Consider the following 25,578-nt stretch of genomic DNA (forward strand, 5'->3'; position numbering starts at 1 on the left):
GCATGACTTTCCCAAGAGGGTAACCAGGGAAGGTGTCTTTATTCCTACCTCTCTTGAGAACCCCCTCCCACCCCATCCAGCTGCCTGAGTCACTTGTCTGTAACATGGCACTAGGAGATGCCACTCCCCAGCCCTGAGCTCCTGCCACACAGGCTGGCCTCTACGCGTCTTGGGAGGGCGTTCGCAGGGCATTTGTACCAGGTTCTGAGTGAGTGGGATTATTAGCCATGACAATATTTGTAGTTTCCTTTTCCTGAAATTATACTTAAATCGTGATCTAATGCTAAGAAACCCTTTTGGGAACTAGGGGTGTTTAATGTTAGTCTAACTTACTTCAGTTTTTATTGATTCTGAAAATGTTCAGCACAGACTGAAAAGAAAACCCCAGGGATGGGACTGACCAGAGTAGAACATATTCACCACCTCCTTTTTTCTTGAGTTGATACCTTTATTAATATGACTCAAATCATATTAATATTAGCTTTTCTGCTAAACAGCCATCAGGAATATGCACACTTTCTAACTCTAACTTATCTATATCTCTTCCATAATCATTCAAGCCTTGGCTTTTTGGTCCAGGTGCCTGCTCAGAATATCACCTTTTTGAAAAGCCAAGGCAACACTCACGCCAAGGTTTTGTGGTAGTCAATAGTGTTGGTCACCCCAAGGAACTTTTGCACTGAGTCCATCACTTTGGCAGGTTCTGTTCGCAGCAGTTTGCCATCTAAGACCAGAATCTGGAGAAAAGAGAAAAGGGAGAAGGATGATCTGAACCTGTGTGTACTCCAGGGTCAAACAGGTTCCCTGTCTTCTAGTCAGCAGCCATGGTTACAAACTGGGGACTCTTCACTCCATAGTCTCTGTCTCCTCTTCCACTTCTGAGCGGCAGGTGTCCCCACACCTCGGGCTTCTGCAGTCTACCACCCTGCTGTCTGCCAGCCTCCTTGTCCTAGAGATGAAGCTATCACTCCACTCCTGCTACCCCTCATAATCCCACCGCACCCCCCTCTGCCTCTCTCCAAGCCTCTGGCCCAACATTACTCTCCTGCCTCAACCCTCCAAGGATTTCCCTAAATGCCTCATGTGATCTGGCCCTTTATGACCTCTCTGACCAGGCTCTCCCTACGTCACCACACCCCTCCCAGGAAGACAGACTACCCCAGGCCTTTTGGGGGTCTCCTTAGGGACCTAGAGCTTGGTGACAGGACGAGAGCTTAGGGAATTTTCACACATCAGCCTTGGGATAAACAAGAATGAAACTTTCGAAGACCCCAAAGGTCTAGCTCGCCAGTGAGGACATTTCTGGCCCCAGGGCTGACAAAAGAAGATTTGAAGCTCTCTGCTAGCTGCCACAAGCCAGAACTGTGAGTGCCCTCCCAAGGGTCAGGGACAGGCAGCTACCTGGTTGGCGTGAAAGGCGCTGAGCCAGCGCTCAATGTGGGTGGCATACCAGCCAGGGACCAGGCAGCGGTGCTGGAGGGCCCGCAGCTTCAAGGACGCGTCGGCCCCAGCCGTGATCACCTCGTGGAAGGTGTGCTTCAGGGCCACTGGGTCATCGTGGGCTCGCTGGTGCTGCAGGCAAGGGGGCAGGGTCAGTGGGTCCCACAGGGGCACAAAGGAAGAGGCTCTCTTCAGCAGCCATGAAGCGGCCCGAGCCCTGGCAGCAACCACCAGCCGTGGGTTCAAGTCCTGGCTCTGCCTCTCACTGCTCTTTGACTCTGGGAAGTCATGGCCTCTCAGAGCACTAGTTTTCCCATCTCTGCAAGACAGGAGTTGGACCAGATCAGAGTTTCCAAATGTTGGTCATCTGCCTGGCACCTTTCTGATGTCTCCCGTATCCAGAAGCCTCCTGTGTGTGCCTAGGTCCACACACTGATTTACACTGACTCATCTTCCTTATTCACTTAAAGCTATTTCAAAATAAAACTCACTACGGCTTCCATAAATACATACCAGAATCAGCTGTCCCATAAAGAAGGTAATCACTCATAAATACAATAAAAATAAAGCAATGTTCTCAAATGCCAGCCAAGTACAAACGTCTGTTATAGGTCCTGAGCCCAGGGCTTGCACTCTGTTGAAAACAGAGCTTAGCAATGTTAGAAAGGACTTAACAGCCATTTACACTAAACTAGGAATTTGTCCTTCATAGAAACAGAAGGTGTTATGGACTGAATGTGTGTGTCCCCTCCCCAAAGTTCGTATGTTGAAGCCTTAACCCAGAATAAGATGGCATTTGGAGGTGGGGCCTTGGGGAGGTAATTAGCGGTAGATGAGGTCACGAGGGTGGGGCCACCACGATGAGGTTAGTGCCCTTAGAAGAAGTGAAACCAGACAGAGCAGGTGGTCCCACTCTCTCACGCACTCTCTCTCTCCCACTCTCCCTCTCTGCCTTGTGAGGACACAGTGAGAAAGCAACTGTTGAAAAGCCAGGAGGAGTGATCTCATCAGGAACCGAATCTGCTGGCATCTTGATCCTGTACTTATGGCCCCCAGCACTAAGAAATAAACTCCTGTTGTTTAAGCCCCAGTCCACGATATTGTGTTATGGCTGCTCGAGCAGACTAAAACAGGCAGGGAAAGAATCAGAAAGGGGGAGATGCCATGTCTGAACCACCTGCAATAAGGCCATGGGCCATCAGCATCCAGAGACCGGGAGCCTGCCTACCAGGGCTCACTCTCTCGAGCCTCCACAGCTGCACAGAGCCTCACACACAGCTCGGGGTGGGCAGTGAGAGACAGGGCAGTCTGTGGGGACCGGAGAGCAAGCAGCATCTGTACCCGACCCCCTGCCGGCACTGCCGATGCAGCGACACCCCAGAGAGGAAGGGACAGGCTCAGAGGGTGGCAGGGAGCTGCTGAACGTGGCCAGGCCCAAGGAGGTCTTCCTGGACCAGCTGGTAGATGAGCTCCCTTCACACCCTGGCACTGGATCAGAATCCCAGGAAGACTGGCAGGCAGGGGAGGAAACTGCCCAGAAGGCCTGAGCCCAGGCTCTCCTGTAAGCCTAGTGGAATGGCGCTCAGAAGAAATTAAGTCAGGTCATTGACGTTAAAGGAAGTTCTAGTTCTTACATAGTTGAGTGGGGATTAGGAGTCCTACCTTCTCTGGCACAGACAACAACAGTCAGGTAACTTCTTTACCCGATCAGGGGTCTGCATACTCTCCTACACGCGATCCTTCTCTGAATCCCCACCCCCACCCCACCCAGTATGTGTCCAGTGAGGAGGCCAGTTAGTATTCACCAAATCTCACTTTCATCCCGGTAGAACCGGCCTCCACCTCTTGGTGTCAGAATCAGAGGCAGGACCCTCAGTGAAACTACAGGGTGGGCAGGTAACCGTTGGCTGGGATGAAACGTCGATTTCTGCCTGTCTCTTCCGCTAGGCTAGAAGCCCTGTGGAGGCAGGACTCTATTCTCGCTCACTACTCTATTCCAGAAGCCTAGCCTAGGGCTGGCACATAGTAGGTGCTCAGGAAATATCTGCTGAATGAACGTACGAGTAGCTGAGCGATGGACAGAGCCCCATGTCCATACCCAGGGCTCCACCCCAGCCCCGGCTCACCTGGTACCAGGAATAGGCCCGGTCCGCTGGGTTGATGAGGATGGTCAGGACCTTGGCCTTGGGTAACAGAGCAGCTGCCCGCCGGGGCGCCACTTCCGAATCAAAGTAGTTGGCGCTTTTCTCAAAGTAAAAGTCGGAGGTGGTGTTGGAGGGGATAGGGAAGAACTCCATGTACCTGCAGGAAGCCCAGAGAGAAGAGCTCACAGGCAAGACTCCTGACAAGGGGGCCTGGGGAGTGCAGCATGAGAGGGTGAGGGTCGCTGGGGGTAGAACTTCAGAAAGCAAGCAGGCACACTGATCCCAAGGACCTGCTTCTGGCAGGGATTCTAGATGGCCTGGCGGTCTCCCTTTGTCAAATTCATTCCTTTTCAGGGGGGACCTTGGAGTCAGGAGGATAGGAAGACTTACGGAAATGATATGGGTTGTAAGGCATGGGATGGGTGTCTCTGGATCTTAAACAAGATGCCCCCAGGTAAAATGACAGGGTTCTAACTCACCGCCTCTGGGGGGGGGGAGGGACTGGGACACCCTGGACCCTGGGAGAGACAGCATGGACCCGAGGGACGCCCTCTCTTGCCTCCCAAGTACAGGGTTTCTTTCCTGACTTTGGATGGCCCTTTCTAGCCTGTCACTGCGGACCAGGAGACAAAGAGAGGGGGAGCGTGTCACCTTCTGCCGGCCACACCCCTCCCTGGCCTCACGTGCATCAGCGTGACAGCTTTCCAGAAGAACCTCCCCTATCCCACCCAGAGGGATGCCCACTCTAGCCCTCTGGGACCAGCTCTGGATGGAGGACACCTCAGGAAGCTAAATGAACACTCCAGAGCCTCCCAGGGGCACCTACTCATACAAAATAGACGTACAACTTCAGGGGTTCGTGGGAACGGAAACTCACAGGCCCACCTTAGGTAAGGGTGTAGGATTCCTACTGTATCCTGGGAGACAGGGTTCCTCCAGGGAGGTCCCAAGAACCCCTTTATCCGAACCACCTTGGGGCTTCTGAGATTCCTCACCCCACCCTACACCTACCTACAAAATCAAAATCTTGGGAATGGGGCTGAGGAATTGCTAGCTCCCTCCTATTTCTGAATTTTATTTATTTTTTCTTATTTATTATTTTTTAAAATTCTGGTTAGTCGACATATAGCGTTATACCAGTTTCGAGCGTATTTCTGAATTTTCTTTATGAAATAGCGTCTGTACACCCACAGTCCATTGTTTGTAACACCTAAGTTGAGAAAGCTCTGGAAACAGAAGCTTTGCCCCTCAAATGTCCCCTCAAGCAAAGCCATTTGGCAGCAAAACCTGACGTACTCATCTTAGTGTAAATGCTCGCAGGCTTTGCTCTAGACATATTAATGTGTGTCTCTGCTGCTGGGGTATTGCTAATGGGGTGCCACCCCACACCCCGCTGGGAGTGTTGCTAAGTGTATGGTGCCACACCTTATTACCTCCCTAAAACCCTAGAGAAGGTGACTTCCAGTGACACAGCTGGCTACACTGGGTTTTAGACAAGATAGTACACATACCAGAGATAGAGACAGGCAGGCAGCTAGGTAGGCAGACGACAGACAGACAAAAGAGAGAGAAAGTACAGAAAGAAACAAACAGAAGAATGGCTATAATCTCTCCACCCAGGTAAACCACTGGCATGAAAATAATAAGAGTAATACATGTATAGGGTAAGAAAAGGCCAATAGTAGAGAAAGTTGCAAATTGCAATAACTGGAGTATAAAATTATCCCCACACAGCTCCGGTGATAGGTTCTGGAAGGAAGCTACAATTCCTACCCCCTCCCCAGGCAACTCCCCAGGGGCTAGTAAGCTCCCTCTGAAGGGCTCACAGGAACACCTCCTGCTCCTGGGTCAGGCAAACAGTTCAGCCAGCTCCCAGGGTTAGAACACTTGGATTTTAGCCCCTGCCCTGTCCCCAACTCTTGGGACCTTGGGCAAGTCCCTATCCTTCTCTGGGACTCGGGTTGTTTTCCTGCAAGCGAGGGAGGGGCTGGCTCCCACTTTCAGCAGTCTCTGACCCCAGGCGGTGACGAAAAGGGGCAAAGGGCTTCCTCATCAAATGGCCCGCCTGTGCAAGGCTCCAACATCATGACTCAAGGGTCACCGAGCTTTGTCCCTGTTTACAGAACTTCAGCTGCCTGTGAGCGAGTGCCCGCCGCTTCCTGCCGGGAGCACAGCAGACCTCCTCCGGGACAGACTCCACAACAGCCTTTCCCCTCCAGCTCTGGACACCAAGGGGCACTCACCAGTCGATGCCTTTGTGATAGTTGTGGCCATTAAAAAACTGGATCTCCTCGAAGGTCTCTGAGCTGGGGTAGTTGCTGCTGAGGTCGGGGTGCATTCCCAGGAATAGGTAGAGGGCCGTGGTGCCTGCAGGGACGGAAGGCGCCTGAGACCAGGGCCCAGCCCCGAACACAGACATGGGGTCTGGGATCCTGGGTTCTGACTCCAGCTCTCCGTGACTCACTGGGAGATCCTGGGAAAGTCCCTTGCCTTCTCTGGAGCTTGGTTTCTACAAAAGAATTTTCCCAAAGCCAGGACAGCAAATACAGGGCACGTGTATGGGCACCCCACCTCCTGCATCCATTGCAGACGTCACTAATCTATCACGGCATTCTAAACACTAAACAAAAACTTGGCCTCAGAAGCCTTCCCACCCTTATACTCCAGCAGCCATGCCCAGTTCATTAGTGTCTTCTCATAATCCCAGAACTAGATGGTTTCCGGGTCTGGGCCTCTGTCCTCCGACTCGTGGGAGGAGCTCCAGACCCTGCTGTCTGTTGATGTGAAATTCATGAGGGGCTAAGAGATTTGCCTCAAATGCCTTCTCCTTCTGGGTGCCCTTCCCTCACGCTCTCTGTCCTACTTGATGGTACAGGACGTACCCCCTCCTTTAGAGAGTTCATTCCTTTCCTGCGTGTGAGTCTATGGTTTATATGCTATAATGAGACATCTTGGAAGAGAAGGAGACTATAGAGTTGAGTTTCCTAAAGAGTATAAACCCTGGGGATCGGAGAGATAAGGGTTCAAGACCTGGACCTATCATTTCCTAACTGAATGTGTCAGAGAAGATCACTTCACTTCTCTGAGCCTCAAGTTTTTATCTGTAAAACGGAAGTACCCATGCATGCTTAATTGTGTGGATGGCAATTACTTAGCAAGCACATCACCGCTCCTCCCTCTTGTACCTCTGACAGACATGACTAATGGATTGCTGTCCTCTTTGCACTAAACCAGTTTCGCCTGGCACTGCTCAAATGTGCACAACAGCTGATCTGGGCTTCTCTGCCTAGACTCAGACTCCCAGGAAGAGAGCTCCCCGAGGCTGTGGTTCAGGACAGACAGGAAAATGTTAGGCCTACCCCCCACCCCCTCTCCACTTCCATACTGACAGGCAGTTCATGTCCATCCCAATTTCACTCTCACTTCCTGGGAAAGAGGGGGCAGATTACTGGGGAATGGAACTAGGGAAGGGTGGTCCCCAGAATTCTGGGGCCGAGACGGCAGGCAGTGGGGCACGCTGGCCAAGAGCAGAGAGACCTGCCTGTTTTCTGGGGGCCAATGATGAGGAGCTTTGGGAAGCGGTCACACGTCTTCTCCTTGGACCAGATGTCTTTGTGGCGTTTGTCCTCACAGGGGTCCTAAAACAACAGTGGAGGGAATGTTAGGGGAGGCCCCAAACCCAATGAACGGACTCCCATTGCACATGGATACGTGGTTCTTACAGCACTGCCAGGTAGAGTCACTGTGTGCATCCTTGTCACATCCCCACCTCAGGACACTGAGCTGCTAGCAGGCAGGGACCTCTTCTGGTTAGTTCTAGCAAAACACTCAGCTCAGAGCTTGGCACGCAACAGCAGCTCACGTGCACTTGCTGCATTTAACTGGGTGAGCTGTCTGAACCAGGGGTCAGCAAACTTTGTCTGTAGAGGTTAGTAAATCTTGGTAAGTGTTGAGGAACTACTTTAGGCTTGAGTACCACCTGGTCCCTGTCTCAACTACTCAACTCTGTTGCTGTAGCATGAAAGCAGCCATAAACAGTACATACGAGAATGAGTGGGGATGGGTTTCAATAAAACTTTATTTACAAAAACAGACTGCAGGCCAGATTTGGCCCACAAGCCATGGCTTGTGGACCCCTGGTCTGAACTATGAGACTTCTTCCATTCCAGCTTCGCTCTGTTTCCAGATTTTGATAGCCCCCGGGGAAGACTTCCCCAAGAACTGCCCCCACAAACCCTCCCATCAGTCCCCTCTCCCATGGCACAGACCCTGCTAGCGTGAGAAGGGGCGTACAGGACTGTCTACGAGTCTAACCAGGCCAGGCATTTGCCTTGATCTGCACTTGACCTACACTCTGCTAACAGTTTTGTAATGCTTTTTCAGCAGGCGCGTGAGTGCGCACGCATGCACGTCTGCACGTCTGCGTGGGCGGTGTGTACATACGTGTGTGAGAACCACCGAGCGTGCCCATGTTGGGGAGCAAGTGTGCACCTGAGTTTGCACTCAAGAGAGACTAAGAGGGTGTGAGGGCCGAGCCCACGTCTGGCGTGTGTGCCTCGAGTGGCGGGGTTCCACCTTTGTGACAAGACACCCAGGCCACCACCCCACCCGTCCAGCCACCTGCCAGAGCGGGTCCTTCTCCTCGGAGAAGATCTGGAAGTACTTCTGCGCCAGCTGCACGGGCGGCAGCGTCTGCAGCCGGAGGCTGGTCCAGGAGTGCAGGAAGCGCACCAGGTGCTTGAACGTGTACAGGCCCAGGCGGTCGTTCCCGTAGTTGGACAGGTGCGTCATGAAGATGCTGATCTGCTCCAGGGCAAGGGAGGTGGGGGGCAGAGCTGGTCAGCATCTGAGCCCCCCGCCACCCCACTTTTGACTCTTCCGGTCTTGCCGCAGCCTGCGGAGTCACTCTATGACCAGTCCATGGTTCACCGGGGCCGTAAACCGGCTCGCTGTGTGACCCTGGCCCAGGCACAGCCCGGTGAACCCAGGTCTGACTGGCCACCAACTATCACAGCCCTGAAATGGGAAGCTGACCCATGGCGCGGTCGCTCGGGTGTTCTTCCGTATTTTCTTGGTGGGGTGTTATGGACAAGGAGTGCTCGGTTATCCCGTAAAGCTGAATGACACCACCACTGGGTATTTACTTAATAGTATTAGAGTGTGGATGATTATTTCCATTTTAGAGATAAGGAAAGAGAGGGCCAGAAAGCTCAGATGAATCATTTAAAATACATGTAGTTTAAAATATATGTGTGTGTATATATCTATAGTTTATAGGTCAGTGATTTACTCTAAGTTAGTTTATACCATCCACATATTTACACACACACACAGACTGGAAAGAACCCAGATGAAAATGCTCACACGACTGCACTAAGTACAAGCTTCTCAAAGGAAAAAGGAAAGACGACTCGGATTCTCTTCCCAAGGTCACAAAGTAGAGCAGGGCCAGGGCCAGGGGTGCAGAGCGGGTTTCCCCACTGCCGGCCCTCATACCGGCTGCCACGCTCTCCTCCCCAGGCCCAGGAAAGCCAGCCCAGACAGCAGACAGGCTGTCCGGCAGCGGCCCCTCACCCCCAGCCAAAGGCCATGGAGCACTCACAGGGTTGAGGAGCACGGTGAGGAAGAGCTCGCCCCCGTTGATAATCTTGTCCAGCTCGCTGGAGCCGCCAGGGTACTCATTGTAGAAGATGGTGTGCGTGAAGAGGCCACAGGTCTGCCGCGGGAGGACCTGGGGAAGGGGCAGGGGAGAGCAATGGCATCTGCAGGCACAGACGGCGGCAGAAGACCCTTCCTCAGGAGAAGGGCCAGGGTGTCTCCTCAGAAAGGCAGCCTCTTGTGTGACTACCCAGCCCCCACTCTTGGGAGTCTTCTCCCCAGGGACCTCCTGCAGCCGGCAATACTCCCTCAAGGGAGCTCACGGGGCCTTGCTTGCCATTACAAACTTCGCCACTATTCTCTGTAACAAAATGAGCAGGCCCCAGAATAACAGAGATAGGCAATGAGAATGTTTGCCCAGCAAGGGTCCCTGACCTGCAAAGCAGTCCTCCCGGTCACCCTCGCAACCCCCTCACAGCGTTAGAACCTGCCTGGGAATGCTCCCAGTCACATACTGGTTTAACTGTTGATTCTGGGTCTCTTCTCATAAAACTGCACTCCAAGAGAGCAGGGAACTTGCTTGTCTGGTCACCACCTCATCCCCAGAGAGAACATGAATGGCTGGTATTGAGGATGCCAGTGGAGGGAGGGAGGGAGAAGAGGGAAGGAGGAAGGGAGAGACGGACAGATGGACGGATGGACAGAGGAAAGCATAAATCTGGCCTTCCCACACAAATCCCATCTGGATTGTTGACAGTTCATCTTTCCAGTGGCTCAGGCCAAAAACCCTGGAGTCATCCCGACTCATCTCTCTCCCCCACCCCCTACCTCCAACTCATTAGCAGATCTTGTTAGCTCGACCTTCTAAGTAGGTCCAGAATCTGATCACACTGCAACATCGCACCCCGATGGAACCACCACTCTCTCGTCTGGAAGACTGAAGTGGCCTCCCAACTGTCTCCCAGCTTCCCACTTTGTCCCTTGCAGTCTCCGAAACTCACGGCAGCCAGAACAAGGGAAATCTTTTTAAAAATGAGTCTGATCACAACAGCACTCCATGCAAAAACTTCCCATCTCAGAAAAAAAGCTAACATCCATCCAATGACCTTCTGTGGACCTACATGATCTGGCCCACCACCCCTCTGACCTCATCTCCCCCTCACTTGCTCCCCTCCAGCCATACTGGCCTCCTAGTTGGTCCTCAAACACACCTAGCACAAGCCTACCTCAGGGCCTTTGCACTTGTTTTCTCTGCCTTGAATGCTTTTCCTCACATAGCAGCATGGCTCATTCCTAGGAAGGCCCTTCCTAATCGCCTTATTTAAAATAGCTTCTCCTCTCCTCTGGTACTCCCAATCTCCCTTCCCCGCTTGACTCTTCTCCATGGCCCCATCACCATCTGACCATACGTTACACATGTCACGCATTTGTGAGTGCACTGTCTCCTGCCACTAGAACGTCACGTCTACAAGGGCAGGGACTTTTATTCGTTCTATATACTTCTGTAACCCCTGTGCCTAGAACAGAGTCAGACACACAGTAGAAGCTCACTGAAAATGTTTAAATAAGCAAATGAATAAGACAGAGGCCTGTTCCCAGTCCTCACCAGAGGCCCCTTTAAAAAATCTTCAGCCCCTGATCCTGTCACAAAAGCTGAAAAGGAAAAGCTCAGGAAAGGGCCAGACCAGCAGACCACCTTCCCTGGGACGTGAGCCTTGGATGCCAGAGGGGGCAGGCGAGCCTGGCCTGCAACCCCTAACCCGATCATGCAGGCCACGCTGCCCCAGCGCGTGCACACGTGCCTCACGGGCTGCGGTGTCTGCTCACCATGATGCCGTTGTGGATAAAGCCGCGGCGGTAGCGGGCCGGCTTCAGGTGGGGGTACTCCTCCGTGCTGGTCACACGGATGCTCCACACCTGCTTCCAGGCCTCGTACAGCTGCACGTGCACGGGGTACACGCCCGAGTGGTGGGGGGCCACCGCATAGCCCATGTCTGTGGGGATGCCGTGCTCCTGGGGAGAGGAGGGCAGGGCCAGGGTGAGCACGGGGTTCCTTCCCCACTGGGTCTCACTTCCCCTTTTGCAGAACGGGAGAGAAAAATCAGAGGCTAGAAGGGCAGGGCAGTGGGTCCACGCCCTCATGGTATAGATGGGAAAACTGAGGCCTAGGGAGGGAAAGGGATGGACCCTGAGTCTCGAAGTGAGGGAGTGACCAAGCTGGGGGACTCTTAACTCTCAGCCCGGGGTTCATGCCCTCCGGCACCCCGGAGTGAGGAGCAAGGACGGGGGCTCTTCCTGCCTGTCTCGGCCTCTGATTGGCTGGTGGGCCCAGGCTGAGCCCGTACCTGGGCCTCATTCCCTCTTCCCGAGAACCAGCTCCAGCTTTCCTGAGCCTCCCACTCTGGCCCGAGGATAGAGCCTGGGCTCAGGAAATAAACTGGTCTGGATTTAAGTACTGGCTGGCCCTCCTCCTAGCTGGTGTGGGCTCCCTGCGCTTCCGTGTCTTATCTAAAAGGGAGAGTATCGATAACCACCTCTCGGGGTCTCTGTGAGGCTTCAGAGAGACAGTGGCTGTAAAGATACTAATAAAATGCCGTCAGATGGAACTGCGAAACCGCAGCGAGAGGCCAGCCGTCCAGACCCCCCAGCCCCTGGCCCACCCAGCTCTGCCCTGTAGGGAATCTTACTCACGACAGCGAACTTCTTGTTCAGAGCCATCTGCTCGGCCAACACCGACTGGTTGTGGAAAAGGTGGGGCTGCATGTGGCTCCACATGTGGGGGAACCACCAGAACTCCTTCACATATGACAGCAGCAGATCGTCCCCAGCGTCCTCAGCATCCGTACCTGCAGCCAGAGCACGGCCCACTGAGCCCCGCCCAGCCCCGCCGCCATGGGGCTCTCCAACCTGGGCTGATGCCCGGGGATGGGCGTGTGAAGAAACAGCCCACCCAGGAGCTGCTCGTGAGAGTTACCCAAGCCACCGCGTGGGAGCAGACAGCGCCCCATCCAGGGCCCCGAGTTCTAGTCCAGAGTGTGGACTTCGCTCAAGGGGTGACTTTGGCCAAGCTCTCCTCCTCTCTGGGCCCTTGGGCCCCATGTGTGCAATCCATGTTCAAAGGCAATGATCCCAGTGGTTTCTCCCAGCTCTGATAGGCCTGCTCTGATCTGCTTCCTGTCTTCCTGTCAGGCCATTTGTCATCTGTCTTTTACTTAACCATCTGAGAAGCTCTTGGTATATTCACAGGACATCTAACCCTGTCTCATACTATAACTCAACTCATACTATAACTATAACTCAAACTACCTCTGATATGCCGAGCGCCGAGAATATGAAAAATGCACATAGACGACCCAGTATTGCTCTGAGTTGGCTTTGGGACCATGCTGCAGAATTTCCCCCCAGAATTGCAGAGTATTAGGGGTTTTCCTAGAATTCAAGAGCGGCTCTCCACACGGTGGCCCAAGCAGAAGGCAGCTACAGGGAACCGTAACTACAGATGACAGCTCAGGGGTCTTTCCCTCTTGCTCGGCCCAGAAGGGCAGCATTTGAGGAACTTGGGAGAGCCCAAAGGAGGAGGGAAAGCATGAACCATGCAGCCTACACCCTCAACCTCGACACTTAAGACTTGAACATGAAATGGCAATGGCCATCTCCGGGGCAGGAACAATTATAGGGCATTCTCACTTTCTATGCTATATATTCCTGCAGTGTTCTTAAAATTCAACCAATTACTTTTTTAAGAAGACATAGGACAAATAATTTCAAAAGACAGAGGAAAGGGGGAGACAAGAGGGAGAAGATGCCCCCCAAAACAGCACAGCCTGAAGGACAAGGAGAGACGAGTGAGGGCTGTTGTCTCATTGCCGTCCCCACATGCCCTCTGCCGGGGGCTGTAACTGCTCTGTGGGTTGCTGGATGGGGGGAGGACACCAGGGTCAAATGCGGCCCCAATGTGGGCCCGTCAGCCCACCTGCTGCCCTTGCGGCACAGCACTGCACAGATCCAGAGCCAAGGGCCCCTGGAAGTTGCTCGTGGGGGCAGAGCCAGGCCCACTTACCTGTGTGGAAGAATTTCCCTGAGTAGCCCAGGTTGAAGGTGAAGTTTGGGATATGTGTGCGTAGTTCATTTTGCGTATCAAACAGGGCCTAGGACAGGCAGAGGAGGAAGAAGCGGGTGAGGGGGAAGCTGGGAGCTCCCTGTTCTTCCCAGTGAGGACCCAGAAAAATCCTACTGTTGCAGGACCAGCTACAAAGTTTGTAGGGTGCAGCAAAAAATAAAAATGTGGGCCCCTTGCTCCAAAATCATTTAAATTATCAAGGCGGCCACAGCAGAGCATTAACCTTATACAGGCCCCTTCTAAGTGTGGGGTCCCACACCCACGAAGCCAGCCCTGAGCTGCCACCTGCACTGGGCCTCTGGCCAAAGAAGACCAGACGCTAGCCCGGCTCTGCTATGAGCCCTTGAGAAAGCTTTGTGACTGCCCTAGGCCTCCGTTTCCAGAGTGTGAAATGGAGATAATTTCTCTTGGGGTGACTGAATGAGACCTCATGTGTCGAAGCACCAGACATTTTGGTAAGTACTGTAAAATGGTGGCATGTCTGTGTCCATGGTCACTGCCACTGTGAGCCTCGGCTCTTTGACTGTCAAATGTGGAGGGGCTCTCCCAGTGAGCACAAGGCTGGTGTCACAGGATCGTGACTTTTCCAAAGACGTACTGCATCCCCCGGCCATGCGATGTCCCCAGCCATGCACACCCCATACTGGGCAAGCCAACGAAGGGAGGCTGATGCGGATAGAACACACACACACTTGTACTCTCGAGTCAGGACTCCAAAAGCCCCCGCCCTGCACACAGCGCACAAGGCCTCGAAGACACCTGCAAGAAGAGCCTGCTGTCAGACTCCTTTGCAAACTGACAGTCCTGGCCCTCCTGGGGCCACCACCAGCATCTCACCAAGGCCAGACCCTACCTGACAGGCACGCATGTTCTAGCCGTATGGCCTTGGGCAAGTTACGTCACCTCTCTGAGCCTTAGTGGCCTCCTCTGTGAAATGGGACTTATGATGATACCCCCCCCCTCACAGGGCTGCTATGAGGATCCACTGAGGCCATACACAGAAAGGGCTAAGCGCAGAGCTGGGATTTGCCAAGCCCTGAAAAGGCAGCTGCTGTCCGTGTGATTTAAAGTGCACTCTACGGCCAGCGCTGTACACGGTAACGAGGCGACACTCGTGTCTCTGCAAGAAAGGCTTAGCTGCAGCCTGTGCCTGGGATTAAGGGACGGGGGAGGGAGAAAACTTCTGCCCTCTCAGACTCACAAGGATGTTTAAGGCAAATGGGACCCTGGCCGGCGAAGCACTTGGCAGGCTGCACGGAGCTGAGCGCTCGGAAGAGGGTGTCGCGATTAGTACTCTTCGACAGAAATAGCTCCCAACTGCTCTCATCCCTCTCACTGTAAAAGTGGGGAAAAGAAGAAGCAAGGAGGGCAACCTCAGGGCTCGTGGGGGACACAGTGAGCCTGGCAGCCTGGTTTCCTTGTAGGATCAACCCTGCACCAGTCTCAAGGACTCACCTGGACAGGCAGCAAGCACTAAGTTTAATGCAGGAGAGAGCGCCCTAAGTAGAAAACAGAGCCGTCTACTCTGTTAGAGGTCGGTTATGGCATCGCACGAAGCCTCAGAGCTGGAAAGCCTCAACGGGGATCATCTTAACACTTGCTTTCAACAGGACAGCCCTTGAGGAGGGGAGCTCTCAGGAGCAAACACAACGTGTAAAGCAGATCAAAGCAACACGGCCCTGTCCCATGAGATGCGAGCTGGGACGGCTCAAAGCGTGGCCCGTCTGCACAGGCCCCTCTGTAAACCCCCGGGGGTGGGGGAGCAGCCTGAAAACTTCCCATCCGCCCCTCTGGTCAGTTCACCACCGAGGCTCAGACATGGGAAGGGACTCGCCCACGAGTTCCAGTCAATGTAGGGCCAAACGGGTCCTGACTCCCCACACGGTGCCTGCCCCCAACACCATCTGCTGTGCTCTTCTCCTCTGGAGGTGTACGGAAGAGCAGAGCGTTCACTCCTGACCCACGGCCTCCCTCCCAGGCCCCAGGGCCAACCCCAACAGTGACCTCAGGAGGACAGGGAACACAGCGCCCACTAAGGGGACTCACTTGGGAGGAAAGCACTCCTCTTAGAAGTCTCTTTTGCCATCCGGAACATCAAAGCGAGGTCTGGATTTGGTGCTAATATGTTCTAACGCTTGCTAATCTCCTAAGGGAGGACGGGGTCATCAGGCAGCAGTCTCTCTGCAGAATTTAATCCCCTGGTTTTGTTTTCCTCGGATCTACTGTTGTGCCTGCCCTCTATTTATGGCAACGGGCACTGATTTCCCCACTTACTCTCGTGATGTCGTTTTCTTTGCAAAGAACTTTGAGTCAAATAGAGACTAGATGAAAAGTGCATTTGAAAGCTTGCTTAATGGCCTTCAATTGTAGGCTTCTCTTCAGTAGGGATGCATGTGTGTAAAATTTTGTGGTCTGCAAAACGCTTTTACATGCAGTTTAGTTTGGTAAACACTTTTTGAAATAAACACATGCATTCCACTATTTATACAGACCTCAGTTAAAATATGCCTGTGTAGGATTCAAGCTCTAATTCTTGTTTTAAAAGTTTCGTGGGAGCTCTGGTACTGACATAAACATTTCTGAGAGTGAAAAATCGCGTCTGGATTAAAAGGCAGATACGTAACCCTGCACAGCTCCCATCCCTGGGCTTCAATGACACAGTCTCTCTCTCCCCACAGATACATTTCTGAATTCCACACTCCAAAATTATTCTATCTTCAATGCTTTAATGTAATTTCCAGTGCCCCTTTTGTCTAGTAAGACAATTACTAAAACCACCTGGCTGGGGGGGGGGGCAGGCACAGCACTGGGGAGAGGCAGACAGCGAAGTCACGATGTCGGACCCCAAGGTTCGAAGGTGGCGAGGCCCCGCCCGGCCTGCCCGGCATGCCCCCACCCCGGGCCATACCTTCACGTCCTCCACCTTCATGCGTGTGCCCTCCTTGCCCACGAAGATGTCATCGATGTCCACCAGGATGTAGCGGTCCAGAGGCAGCGAGAGGCGCTTGCCCGTGAGGAAGGCCACGGCGTCGACGAAGACGAGCTTGTGCAGCCAGAAGTTGAGGTTGTTGCCGAACAGCACGCGCTGGATGCCATCGTGGAGGCCCAGGTCCTGGACCACGGTGGCGTGCAGCGCCGCGTGCAGGCCGGCGTCCGCCCCCAGGTGTGGGATGGACTCGGAGGAGCGCGTCTTGGCCAGCAGCACAGGTTCGTAGGTGGAGTGGTTGGACTGGAACACGGTCCAGTCCTCGCCGGGCAGCACGCCCTTCTCCACCTCGCTGGGCCGCGTCACGTAGAGCAGCGGGGACTTGGGGTTGATGCTGCAGTCCTTCAGGCCCAGGTTTGAATGCAGGAACAGGGGGAAACCCTTGAGCTGCGCGCTCAGCAGGCTGTTCTCGTTGGCCTGTAGCCGGGGCGGGGCGGGTGGGGAGAAGGGAGAAGAGCTGTCAGATCCAGAAGCCCCAGGGGAACGCACACAATCTCAGGTGGGGACTGATAACAGGAGTGTCAACAGGATTCTCTAACGTTCCCGTTCCCCGGAGGCCTTATCACATCCCTGGTCCTGTGCAAACCCAGCTGCGCCCATCCCAACAATATTCCAGCAAACACGCCCCACGCGCCCCACGCTATTACCAAAGCCAGGAACCCAGGTCAAGCACTTGGCACGCAGGGATGCTGTTAATCCTCACAGCGACCCCACGACGGAGGCATCACAGTCATGCCCATCTTACAGATGAGGAAACTAAGGCCCAGAGAGGCTATGTAACTTGCCCAAAATCAGAGAAAAGTCTAGCAGCTGTGAGCCCAGACTCTGCCACCAGACTGCCTGGCCTTGGGCAGGTTACGTAACCTCTCTGTGCCTCCGTCTCCTTGGCTGTAAAATGTTCCTCACGGGGTGGTAGAGGATGATGAGTGTTCATCCTGCAAAGTGCTCAGGATGGCCCGGCGGCATCACAATCACTCATGCAGTCCCCACACCAGCCGCAGGAGGCAGTTCCTGTGTTATCCCCACTTCATCGGGGAGGACACTGAGGCTGCCCTCGGTCGCACAGGGTCAGGAGGAGCCACAGTGACCAGCCGACGATCTGTCCCTGCAGGCCATACACCTGGCCACCAGGCTCCCTGCCTGAGCTCTCCCAACTGACTCTGGCTGTCCCATCCTTTCCTTGGGAGTAATCTTAGGTGGATGCCAGTGCAGAAGAGATCAGACAGGAGGTGTCTGCTGGGGGTGCCCCAGAGCATCCCCAACCCTCCATATGCACCCCTAAGCCCACCCTCTCCCAGGAGCCCAGCTCCCTCCGTCTGCCTTCTCCTCCCAGGGCCCGGTGCTGCCCAGCTCCCTGGGATCTGCAGACAGTACCCACAGCACCCCTTCTCCTCTTCCCTAGACTCACAGCCCCTGCTCCTTCATACCATCCCCCTCCTTCCCCAGCCACCTGATTCTGGATGTGGTACAACTGGCCTTTGTCCCTGTGCCAGTTCCATTCTGTTTTCTTCTCCTGACAAACTCCTGCTCATCCTTCAAAACCCAATGCAAATACCCTCTTCTTTGCACTGGCCTCCCTGGATCCAGGTTAGAGCCTCATTTGCAGCACGTTTTGCCTTGGCTGCGGCATTATCTGTTCAGGGTCTCTCTCCCACCAGTCTGCCCGCTTGACGGCAGGAGCTTTATCATTTCCACCTTTGGATCCCTGATGCCCTAAACAGGCTTGATACCCAGAAGGAGCAAATACATGTTTGATGAGCTAACTGGATTTTTATTTTTATTTATCTGGGAGGGGGTGGAGAGGGGCAGAGGGAGAGGGAGAGAGATGCGGGGCTTGATCTCACAACCCTGAGATCACGACCTGAGTGGAAATCAAGAGTCGATGCTTAAAGGACCGAGCCACAAGTTAGCTGAATTTTTAAAAATAATAAAAAGGAACAGACAGATCCCTAGTACCTGGCAACCGACAGTTATTCAATACAGGTTTCATTTGTTCATTCCACAGCTGTTCACTATGTTAAGTGCAAGGGATACAGCGAGGAAAAACAGACACAGCTCCTGACCTCATGAACCTTAAAGTCAAGTAGGGAAGAGAGACAGTAATCAAAATCACAGAAATAAATACAAAACTTCAATGGGGCATATGCTACACAGAGCAAGTTCACAGTTCTGGAAGACTCAATAACTGGCCATAGTCAGCTGGCTCAAGGAAGACTTCCCAGAGAAGGGGCTTTCGAACTAAGATTTAAAGACTGAGTAAGTATCAATTAGGGAAAAGGAGGGGCCCCATTCAAAGCAGAGCAAGGGCAAAGGCCCTGGGGGAAGAGAGGGCTCAAGGAATAGCAAGAGGCCAGCAGAATGATCATGAGGAAGAGGAGGAGATGGGGCAGAAAGGTCAGCTGCGGCCAGACCTGGGACCCTGGAGGCTTGAAGGGGCTGCAGGAAGCCCATCAAAGACTCTATCAAAAAGGGCTTCAAACAGAGGGATGACACGTTCCAATTTGCATTTTAAAAAGATCCATCTGGCTGCTGTGTGGAGAATGACTGGGGTGGGGCAAAGCAAGGGCGCCCAACGGGTCTGGAGAGGACGACAGCAGGGTTACACAGGGCCACCCAGGAGAGCCAGCCAGGTGAGCACTGCACAAGGACACTCCACCGATGACTGAGCCACGTGCCCCAAGTGGACATGCCTTTGCCCAGAGGGTGTCTTCTGCTAACAGCTGCCACGCATGAGTGCTTGTTTCTAATTCCCACAAAGGCTCTGCACAGCTCTGGCCTCATTCACTTCACACACACCCAAACTTGCCAATGCCCACCCCGTCCTGAGCCAGCCTCCACTCTGGAGTCCCAATGCAGAGGCCCTGTCTGAGAGGCCGCTCCGTCCAGCACTGCCCAAGGATGGGAACTACGTAGGCTACGTGCAGGCAAAAGCAGTAGGGCCCAGCGACATTTCAGGCCCTGTGTGGCCTCAGAGGCCACACTGGACCGCAGGCACTGGGGGATCCCATTTCAAAGCCCTGTTCCTGAGCTGACTGCCAGGTGCTGGCAGCACAACCAGCTGCCCAGCTGGGAGACGTGGAGGAAGGGAGAAAGTCAGTGGGCAATGAAAAGGAGCCAACTGCGGCAGGGAATGGCGAGGGGGCCTCAGCATCACAGAGACTGACCCCTACTGTAGGCCTCAGCCCACCTGAGGGGAGCCCTTCCTGTTCCTCAGCACTGACGACCCACTCAGGAGACATCAAGTCTCCCAATGGAGTCATACAGGTCGAGGGAGGAAGGGCCCTAACCCGGAAATTGGGAGACCTAATACAGACTCTGATAGTTACTAGCTGGGTGACTTTGGGACCCCCCAAGTTTCCCAAGGTACCCCTTCTGGGGGTCTTGGGCCCCCCAACTGTCCGTCTGTTTGTGCTGACATGCTCGTGTGGGGATGGGCTGCCAGGCATGAGTGTGGTTATTCCAGACAGCTCCTCCACTTTTCCAACCTGTTTCTTCCCTGAAAATCAAGCGTCTACTTCACAGGGTGGTTGTGAGAGAACAGCACATGATAAGGCCTGCAAAGCAATGAGTTCGGTGTCCGGCACATAGTAAGTGTGCAATAAAAGAGGCTGGGTAGCCCTTGTCTGACCCCTGCCAGGATGTGGCCAGCCCCAGGGCCCCTGGAGTCACAATGGCAGGAACCAGGGCTATGGGTGAAGACCCGGCCCCACCTTCCAGGACCGCACAGGGGCGCACGTTGGTCAGAGCCACAAGATAGACAAAGGCGACTACCCGCTTGTTTGCTGAACACGGAGATGACAAAGAAAGACAGCTGCCATTTCTTGGGTGGCTCGGGGTGCTGCCCACTGTCATCTTCAACATGGCCCTGTGAGGCAGGTGCTGTGATGGGCCCCACTTTGCAGATGGGCTGAAGATCCTGCCCAAGGTCACTGTGCTTATAAATGACGGAAAGGTTTGAACCAGGGTCTGGACTTTTCAGCCCCAGCTCTTACACTGATCTGGGAATCCAGTGCTTGTGGGAATTGGAAAGTGAGTGTCTCCAGACCTCCGGAGTCCATAAACCCTCTGGGTTTGACAAACCCAAAGCCCAGCGCTGATGCAGGCCTTGCGGAAAGAGCCAAAAGATGGAGTGTGACCACCAGAGGGCTCTGTTTGAACAGAAAGTCACAGGCACCTGCTCAAGACCAAGGAGGGGTCTTGTCTTAAGCAATATGATAGGAAGAGCACGAAGACTGGAATTTCCGCTGACCGCACAGTGAGACAGTGAGCCTGTCCCTGCTCCCTGGGGCCTCATGTCCACCTTCTGTAGAGCCAAGAATTGGGGCTAGACAGGATCCAAACTCTGGTGTACCAACTGTGCCCACGGCTTGGTCCCCAGAGACTACGGGAGGGCTGTGCGCTGCTGTAAATTCTATTACATAAGCGGCATTTGAGGCCCTGGACTCATCACACAGTGGTTACTACTACCGCCTCTGCAGCCAGACTTCCTGGGTTCAAACCCTGGATCTGCGCTTATTAGAGAGATGAGTGGGGGCACATTTCTTCAACCCTCTTTGCCTCAGTTTCCTGTTCTCTTAAATCAGGATCATATCCACCTCCCTTAAAGGCTGGCTGGTGGGTGCCAGGTGAGTTCATTCTTTACACAAAGCACACGGACAGTGCCCGGTGCTGGGTGAGCACTCAATAAATGTCAGCCATTGTCATGATCTTCAGGCCTGGGGCTCTGAATCAAACTTAATGAAGTTCATGGCAGGGAATGGAAGAGTCCAGGAGAAAAGAAAAAACAGACAATGGAGGCAGTCTGAGGTTATGCCACGGAAGAGCCAGAAACCAGGCCAGCGTTTCCCAGAGGATGCTCTGTGAAATAAAGGGCTTTGTGATCAAGCCAGCTGGGGAACAAATCTCACCAGGTTGCTCTACTGCAGGACTTCTAAGGGATTTCAATTTCTTGGCCCATAAAACCTTCTTTTGGTGGCAGGGCATCCTGCTTCATTAATGCATGAAAGCACACATGGTGGGAACCCCTCATCTGGACCAGGCTCCTCCCTACACTGAGCACAGGGCCCGGGGCACCGGAGTGCCCACGAATGCCTGGGGACACAAGGGTCCCTGCCAGCCATGGGCCACTTCTGACCCACTCCTGCTCCTCTCCCAGCTCATGCCAAAAAAGAACCTGCTTTAGGATCCGTGCACTTACTCTCACGTCTGCCTGGAAAGCCCTTTGTCCCAAGAGCTATGCGGCTCCTTGTCTCCCTTCCTTCCAGTCACTTTGTCAAAGTGGCCATTCTATCAAAAACAGCAGCAACTGCCCATACCCATCACTCCCTGTGCCCTTTCCCGGCTTTATTCCTTCTTGTCCTTATCACCCCTTGCCACATGGTAAGTTTACTTGTTCACTGCCTGTCACCCACCCCACCCCACTGCACGGAAATGTCAGCTCCATGACAGCAGTGACCCTGCACACTCCGATTACTACTGTGTCCCTGGTGCCTAGCAAAGGACCTGGAACACAGTCAGCACACAGTAAATATTTGCTGAATGAAGAAACGAAATGTCCCCAAACACCGGTAGAGTCCCTACTGCCCATCTTGAAGCCAGAACCTCTACATTCCCCCATCCAGCTGTTCCCCACGGACAGCTTCTCCACGACACTGTCAGCCAAGACTCTGATCCCAGCAGTCATCCCGGGTGCCCCACGGACCCCAGAGCAGCTCACCCGCCCTTTGGGATTTCTTTCTCCTCTTTCCTCCAATGCAAAATGGTTCTGTGCAGGAGATGCCTAAATGCCATAGCCCACCAGAGCCAAGGGGAAAGAGCACACGATCCAGAGCCCAGACTGCCTACATCTGAGTTCAAAGCCTGGCTCTCCCACTTGCAGGCTACCTAGCCTCAGATACATAACCCTCCTAAGCCTTGCTTTGCCCATCTGCAAAATGAGGGCACACCCCGTCCCTTGGGAAGGCTGCCATGACGTTCAAGGGACCAAGCCTCTCCTCCCTCACACCCGTTCCCGGGGCTTCCTTTAGGCAAGCGCTTGCTGTGTGCCAGGCAATCCCCTGCCATGTATTCCTAATAAAAGGTAATATTTATTTTTTTTAAAGATTTTATTTATTTATTTGAGAGACAGCAAGAGCACAAATAGGTGGGGAGGGGCAGAGGGAGAGGGAGAAGCAGACTCCCCGCTGAACAGGGAGCCCGAGGTGGGGCTCAATCTCAGGAGCCTGGGATCATGACCTGAGCCGAAGGCAGACGCTTAACTGACTGAGCCACCCAGGCACCCCTAAATACTTAGAAAGCACTTATTAGACACCATGCACTGCGTGCTCCAAGTGCTTTACATATACTCACCCACTTACCCTTCACGACAATCCTAGGAGGTAGGTGCTACCATTGTACCCATTTTACAGATGAGAGGAGTCAGACACTCATGAGTATAGAAAAGGGATTCAAACCCACCAGAGCTATGAAGTGCTTGGGGACCCCAAGCCCTGCGTACCTTGAAGAAGCCGATGATGCCCACACCGTAGGCCACACAGTACTTGTCCAGCAGCTCCCGGTTCCAGGCATCCAGATTGACATACTTGAGGATGTTCTCATAAATGATGAGGGCGAAGCGGCCACGGCCCTTGTCGGTGAGTGTGGGCATGTCCCCCTTGCCCGGTGCGATCTCCGTGCGGTACTTGAAGCGGCTGGACTCCAGGATGGCCACGACCTCCTGGCCCAGCTGGGAGTAGAGGCTCTCCACAAACACCAGCACCAGTGGGTCCGTGCGGGAGGGGGCGGCCGCCTGCATAGGCTTGAGCGGCAGCAGGCGGCTGGGGGCCACTGGGGGCGGGTCCCCACAGTCAGGCTCAGGGGCGTCCGCCGAGGGCTCCAGGCCCCGCTTCCAGCCATACAGGTAGTAGGCTGAGACAAAAACGCTGAACAGGCAGAAGACGAACAGCAGGAAAAGGACAGCCTGCGGGGACACGTGCCGACACAGCCTCCGGAGGCGCGCCAGGGCGGGCATCCTGGCCCCCGAGACCTCGGCCGCCGGAGGCCCACCTGCCCTGGCCACCCCCAGGCCCCACGCAGGAGGAGATACCAGAGTTGTCCACTGACCAACAGTTTCACAGACACTTAGCAAGCGTGGCCCTCGGTGGGCAGCAGGAGGGGAGGATCCGGGCCCCCGGCCCTTCCTCCCAGCCAGGGGCACAGTCCGCAGGCCGGTCGCGCTCCTTCCTTCCTCCGTGCCCCTTTATGTCACCATGGCAAACCCCCACGTGGTCCTGTGCATAGCAGAAGTGTCCCCAGGGCGTCAGGGCCTCCTGGGGGGGCTGGGTAGTGGGCTGGAGGACACTGGGAAGGCCTGGGGGCGCCGCATGCCGTTCGCTCAGTGGGGACCCCAGGGCCAAGGCTGTGGAGAGAAGAGGAGAGCCGGAGGTGAAAAGTCAGAGTGTGTGTCTGGGGGTCTGCTGACTGCAGACACACAGGACCCGACCTCGGTGGGCCCAAACTCAGGTGCTGCTGCCCAACCTGGCTGCGTGATTTCACACCTGCTCTGTAATCTCTCTGAGCCTCAGTTTCCCTACTTGTGAAACAGGGCTGACAACAGTACCTGCCTCACAAGAGGCTCAGGGCTTAAGTCCCTCCGCCTAATGTGTATAATGTGTATCATATGGTGTCTGCGACGGTGGCTGCTATGTATTGGTATTACCAGAGTCTAAGGCTAGACGACGCCAACTCCAGGTGCGGGAAGGACAAAGTGAAACAAACATTGGCAAGACCTGGGAGCTAGAGGTGGAATTCTAAATCACAGCTGAACACCACATCCTCACTGTCTCCTCCTCCCCCACAGTGCAAGCCCCCCCATTTCTCTCTCTGAACGGGCTGAGCAGCCTCATCAGGCAGCCAGAACTTGGGGCTCCTGCGTCCCCTTCGGCCCCATCCCCCACCCAGAGCAGGCCACCAGTATTGGTCTCACTGGAAAGTCCATGAAGACCACACGCCCACACCCACTAAACTAAAGTTCCAATTTCCTCACCCCAAATAGCAGCCCCCAGATTGACAACCCCCTTACACACGAGTAGAAGCAGCCGCTGAAAGCTAGCAGGAGAGAGACAGGGATGGGGACAGGGGCAGAAGGTGTGAGGGTCTGGGTGGGCACAGCCAGGGAGCAAACAGAGGCCTCTGACCCGGGCTTTGGGGAGAAGATCTTGAAAATCCCTCCCAGGCCCAAGACGATCTGGTGCACTGAGTGTTGGCGCCACATACCAGAGACTCAACAACTGCAGTTCTAGGAACTTACTATCCTAGGGGTTGTCACTGAAGTAAGTGTGTAATGATTTCCTGGCCAGAATACGAATCCCAGTGCTGTTTATAATAGCAAATGCCCAACAACAGGGGACTGTCCTTAGCATTTACGATGCAAGCACCAGATAGAACCCCAGGCAGCCACTTACAACTTTTACAAGATGTGGAAGAAGGACATTTACTGACACAGAAATCTAATTGCCACACATGTTGTTAAAGTGGAAAACATTTATAAAAGTATGCAGGGTCACGTTTCTGTTAAAAATTGTTATGTGTAAGCCAGACACTGGTACTAAATCCAAACCAAAAAAAACCCAAAATGTTAACAATGATTATCTCTGAATTATTTTTATTTTCTTCCCTTTGTTTCCTAAATTTTCTATAATAATCATTTACTATGTTTGTGAAAATAAAAAAAGATGTTTTTAAAAGATGTGCTCAGAAGCAAGAGGCAGGAGTGTGAAATGAGGATATGTCTCAGACCCCAGCGCGGCTGCCAGTTCTGCCGATGACACGCTGTGTGACTTGGAGCACACCCTAGCTCCTCTCTGGGCTTCCCGCCTGTGAGAGAGGAGCTTGCGCCAATCTCGGGCGGCTCTTCCACCTCCCATATTCTGCAATTCAGTCCCTACTATGTGCCAGCACCATGGGGAATCCAAGGCAACCCAGAAAACAGGCACGTACAATGCAGGGGGATGAGTGTGATGGGGGGACAGGGTGTTTGAGAGAACTCAGGGAAACTTAACTCTCCTGGAGGGGGAGGATCAAGGAAGGCTTCCTGGAGGAAGTGTTACCTGAACTGACCAGAAGAACAAGTGTGGGTTGACCAGGGGTAGGAACAGGGAGGGGCACATGCCTCAGCTTGGAGATAAGGGACCGTGCAGAGCTTTCCAGGGACTCCTCACAATTCTAGCTGAGAGCAGGGCAAGAGGGAACAGGTTTCCTGGGCGGAGCCTGGAGGGCTGGGGTGACAGTCCTGTATATTCCCAGGTTGCAAC

The 25,578-nt window shown here is 53.9% G+C and overlaps 1 protein-coding gene across 2 annotated transcripts in view; it reads right to left on the bottom strand.

The window, feature by feature from the left end:
• Window positions 1-25,578, bottom strand: part of NDST1 (N-deacetylase and N-sulfotransferase 1) — a 58,661-nt gene that overhangs the window by 7,058 nt on the left and 26,025 nt on the right. Inside the window, exons 1-12 of one of the 2 annotated variants that reach the window (XM_002918140.4) lie at window positions 22,785-23,297; window positions 16,211-16,705; window positions 13,243-13,330; window positions 11,874-12,028; window positions 11,010-11,195; window positions 9,187-9,315; window positions 8,205-8,387; window positions 7,126-7,222; window positions 5,828-5,951; window positions 3,567-3,741; window positions 1,402-1,572; window positions 628-737 (exon numbers count right to left, since the gene is read on the bottom strand). In XM_002918140.4, coding sequence (XP_002918186.1) covers window positions 628-737; window positions 1,402-1,572; window positions 3,567-3,741; window positions 5,828-5,951; window positions 7,126-7,222; window positions 8,205-8,387; window positions 9,187-9,315; window positions 11,010-11,195; window positions 11,874-12,028; window positions 13,243-13,330; window positions 16,211-16,705; window positions 22,785-23,297 — 2,426 coding nt within the window. Of the gene's footprint in view, window positions 1-627; window positions 738-1,401; window positions 1,573-3,566; window positions 3,742-5,827; window positions 5,952-7,125; window positions 7,223-8,204; window positions 8,388-9,186; window positions 9,316-11,009; window positions 11,196-11,873; window positions 12,029-13,242; window positions 13,331-16,210; window positions 16,706-22,784; window positions 23,685-25,578 lie in introns of those variants that run through there. The other variant, XM_034656873.1, reaches the window with a different exon arrangement.

Source organism: Ailuropoda melanoleuca, chromosome 3 (genome assembly GCF_002007445.2).
Source record: "Ailuropoda melanoleuca isolate Jingjing chromosome 3, ASM200744v2, whole genome shotgun sequence".
NCBI lineage: Eukaryota > Metazoa > Chordata > Mammalia > Carnivora > Ursidae > Ailuropoda > Ailuropoda melanoleuca.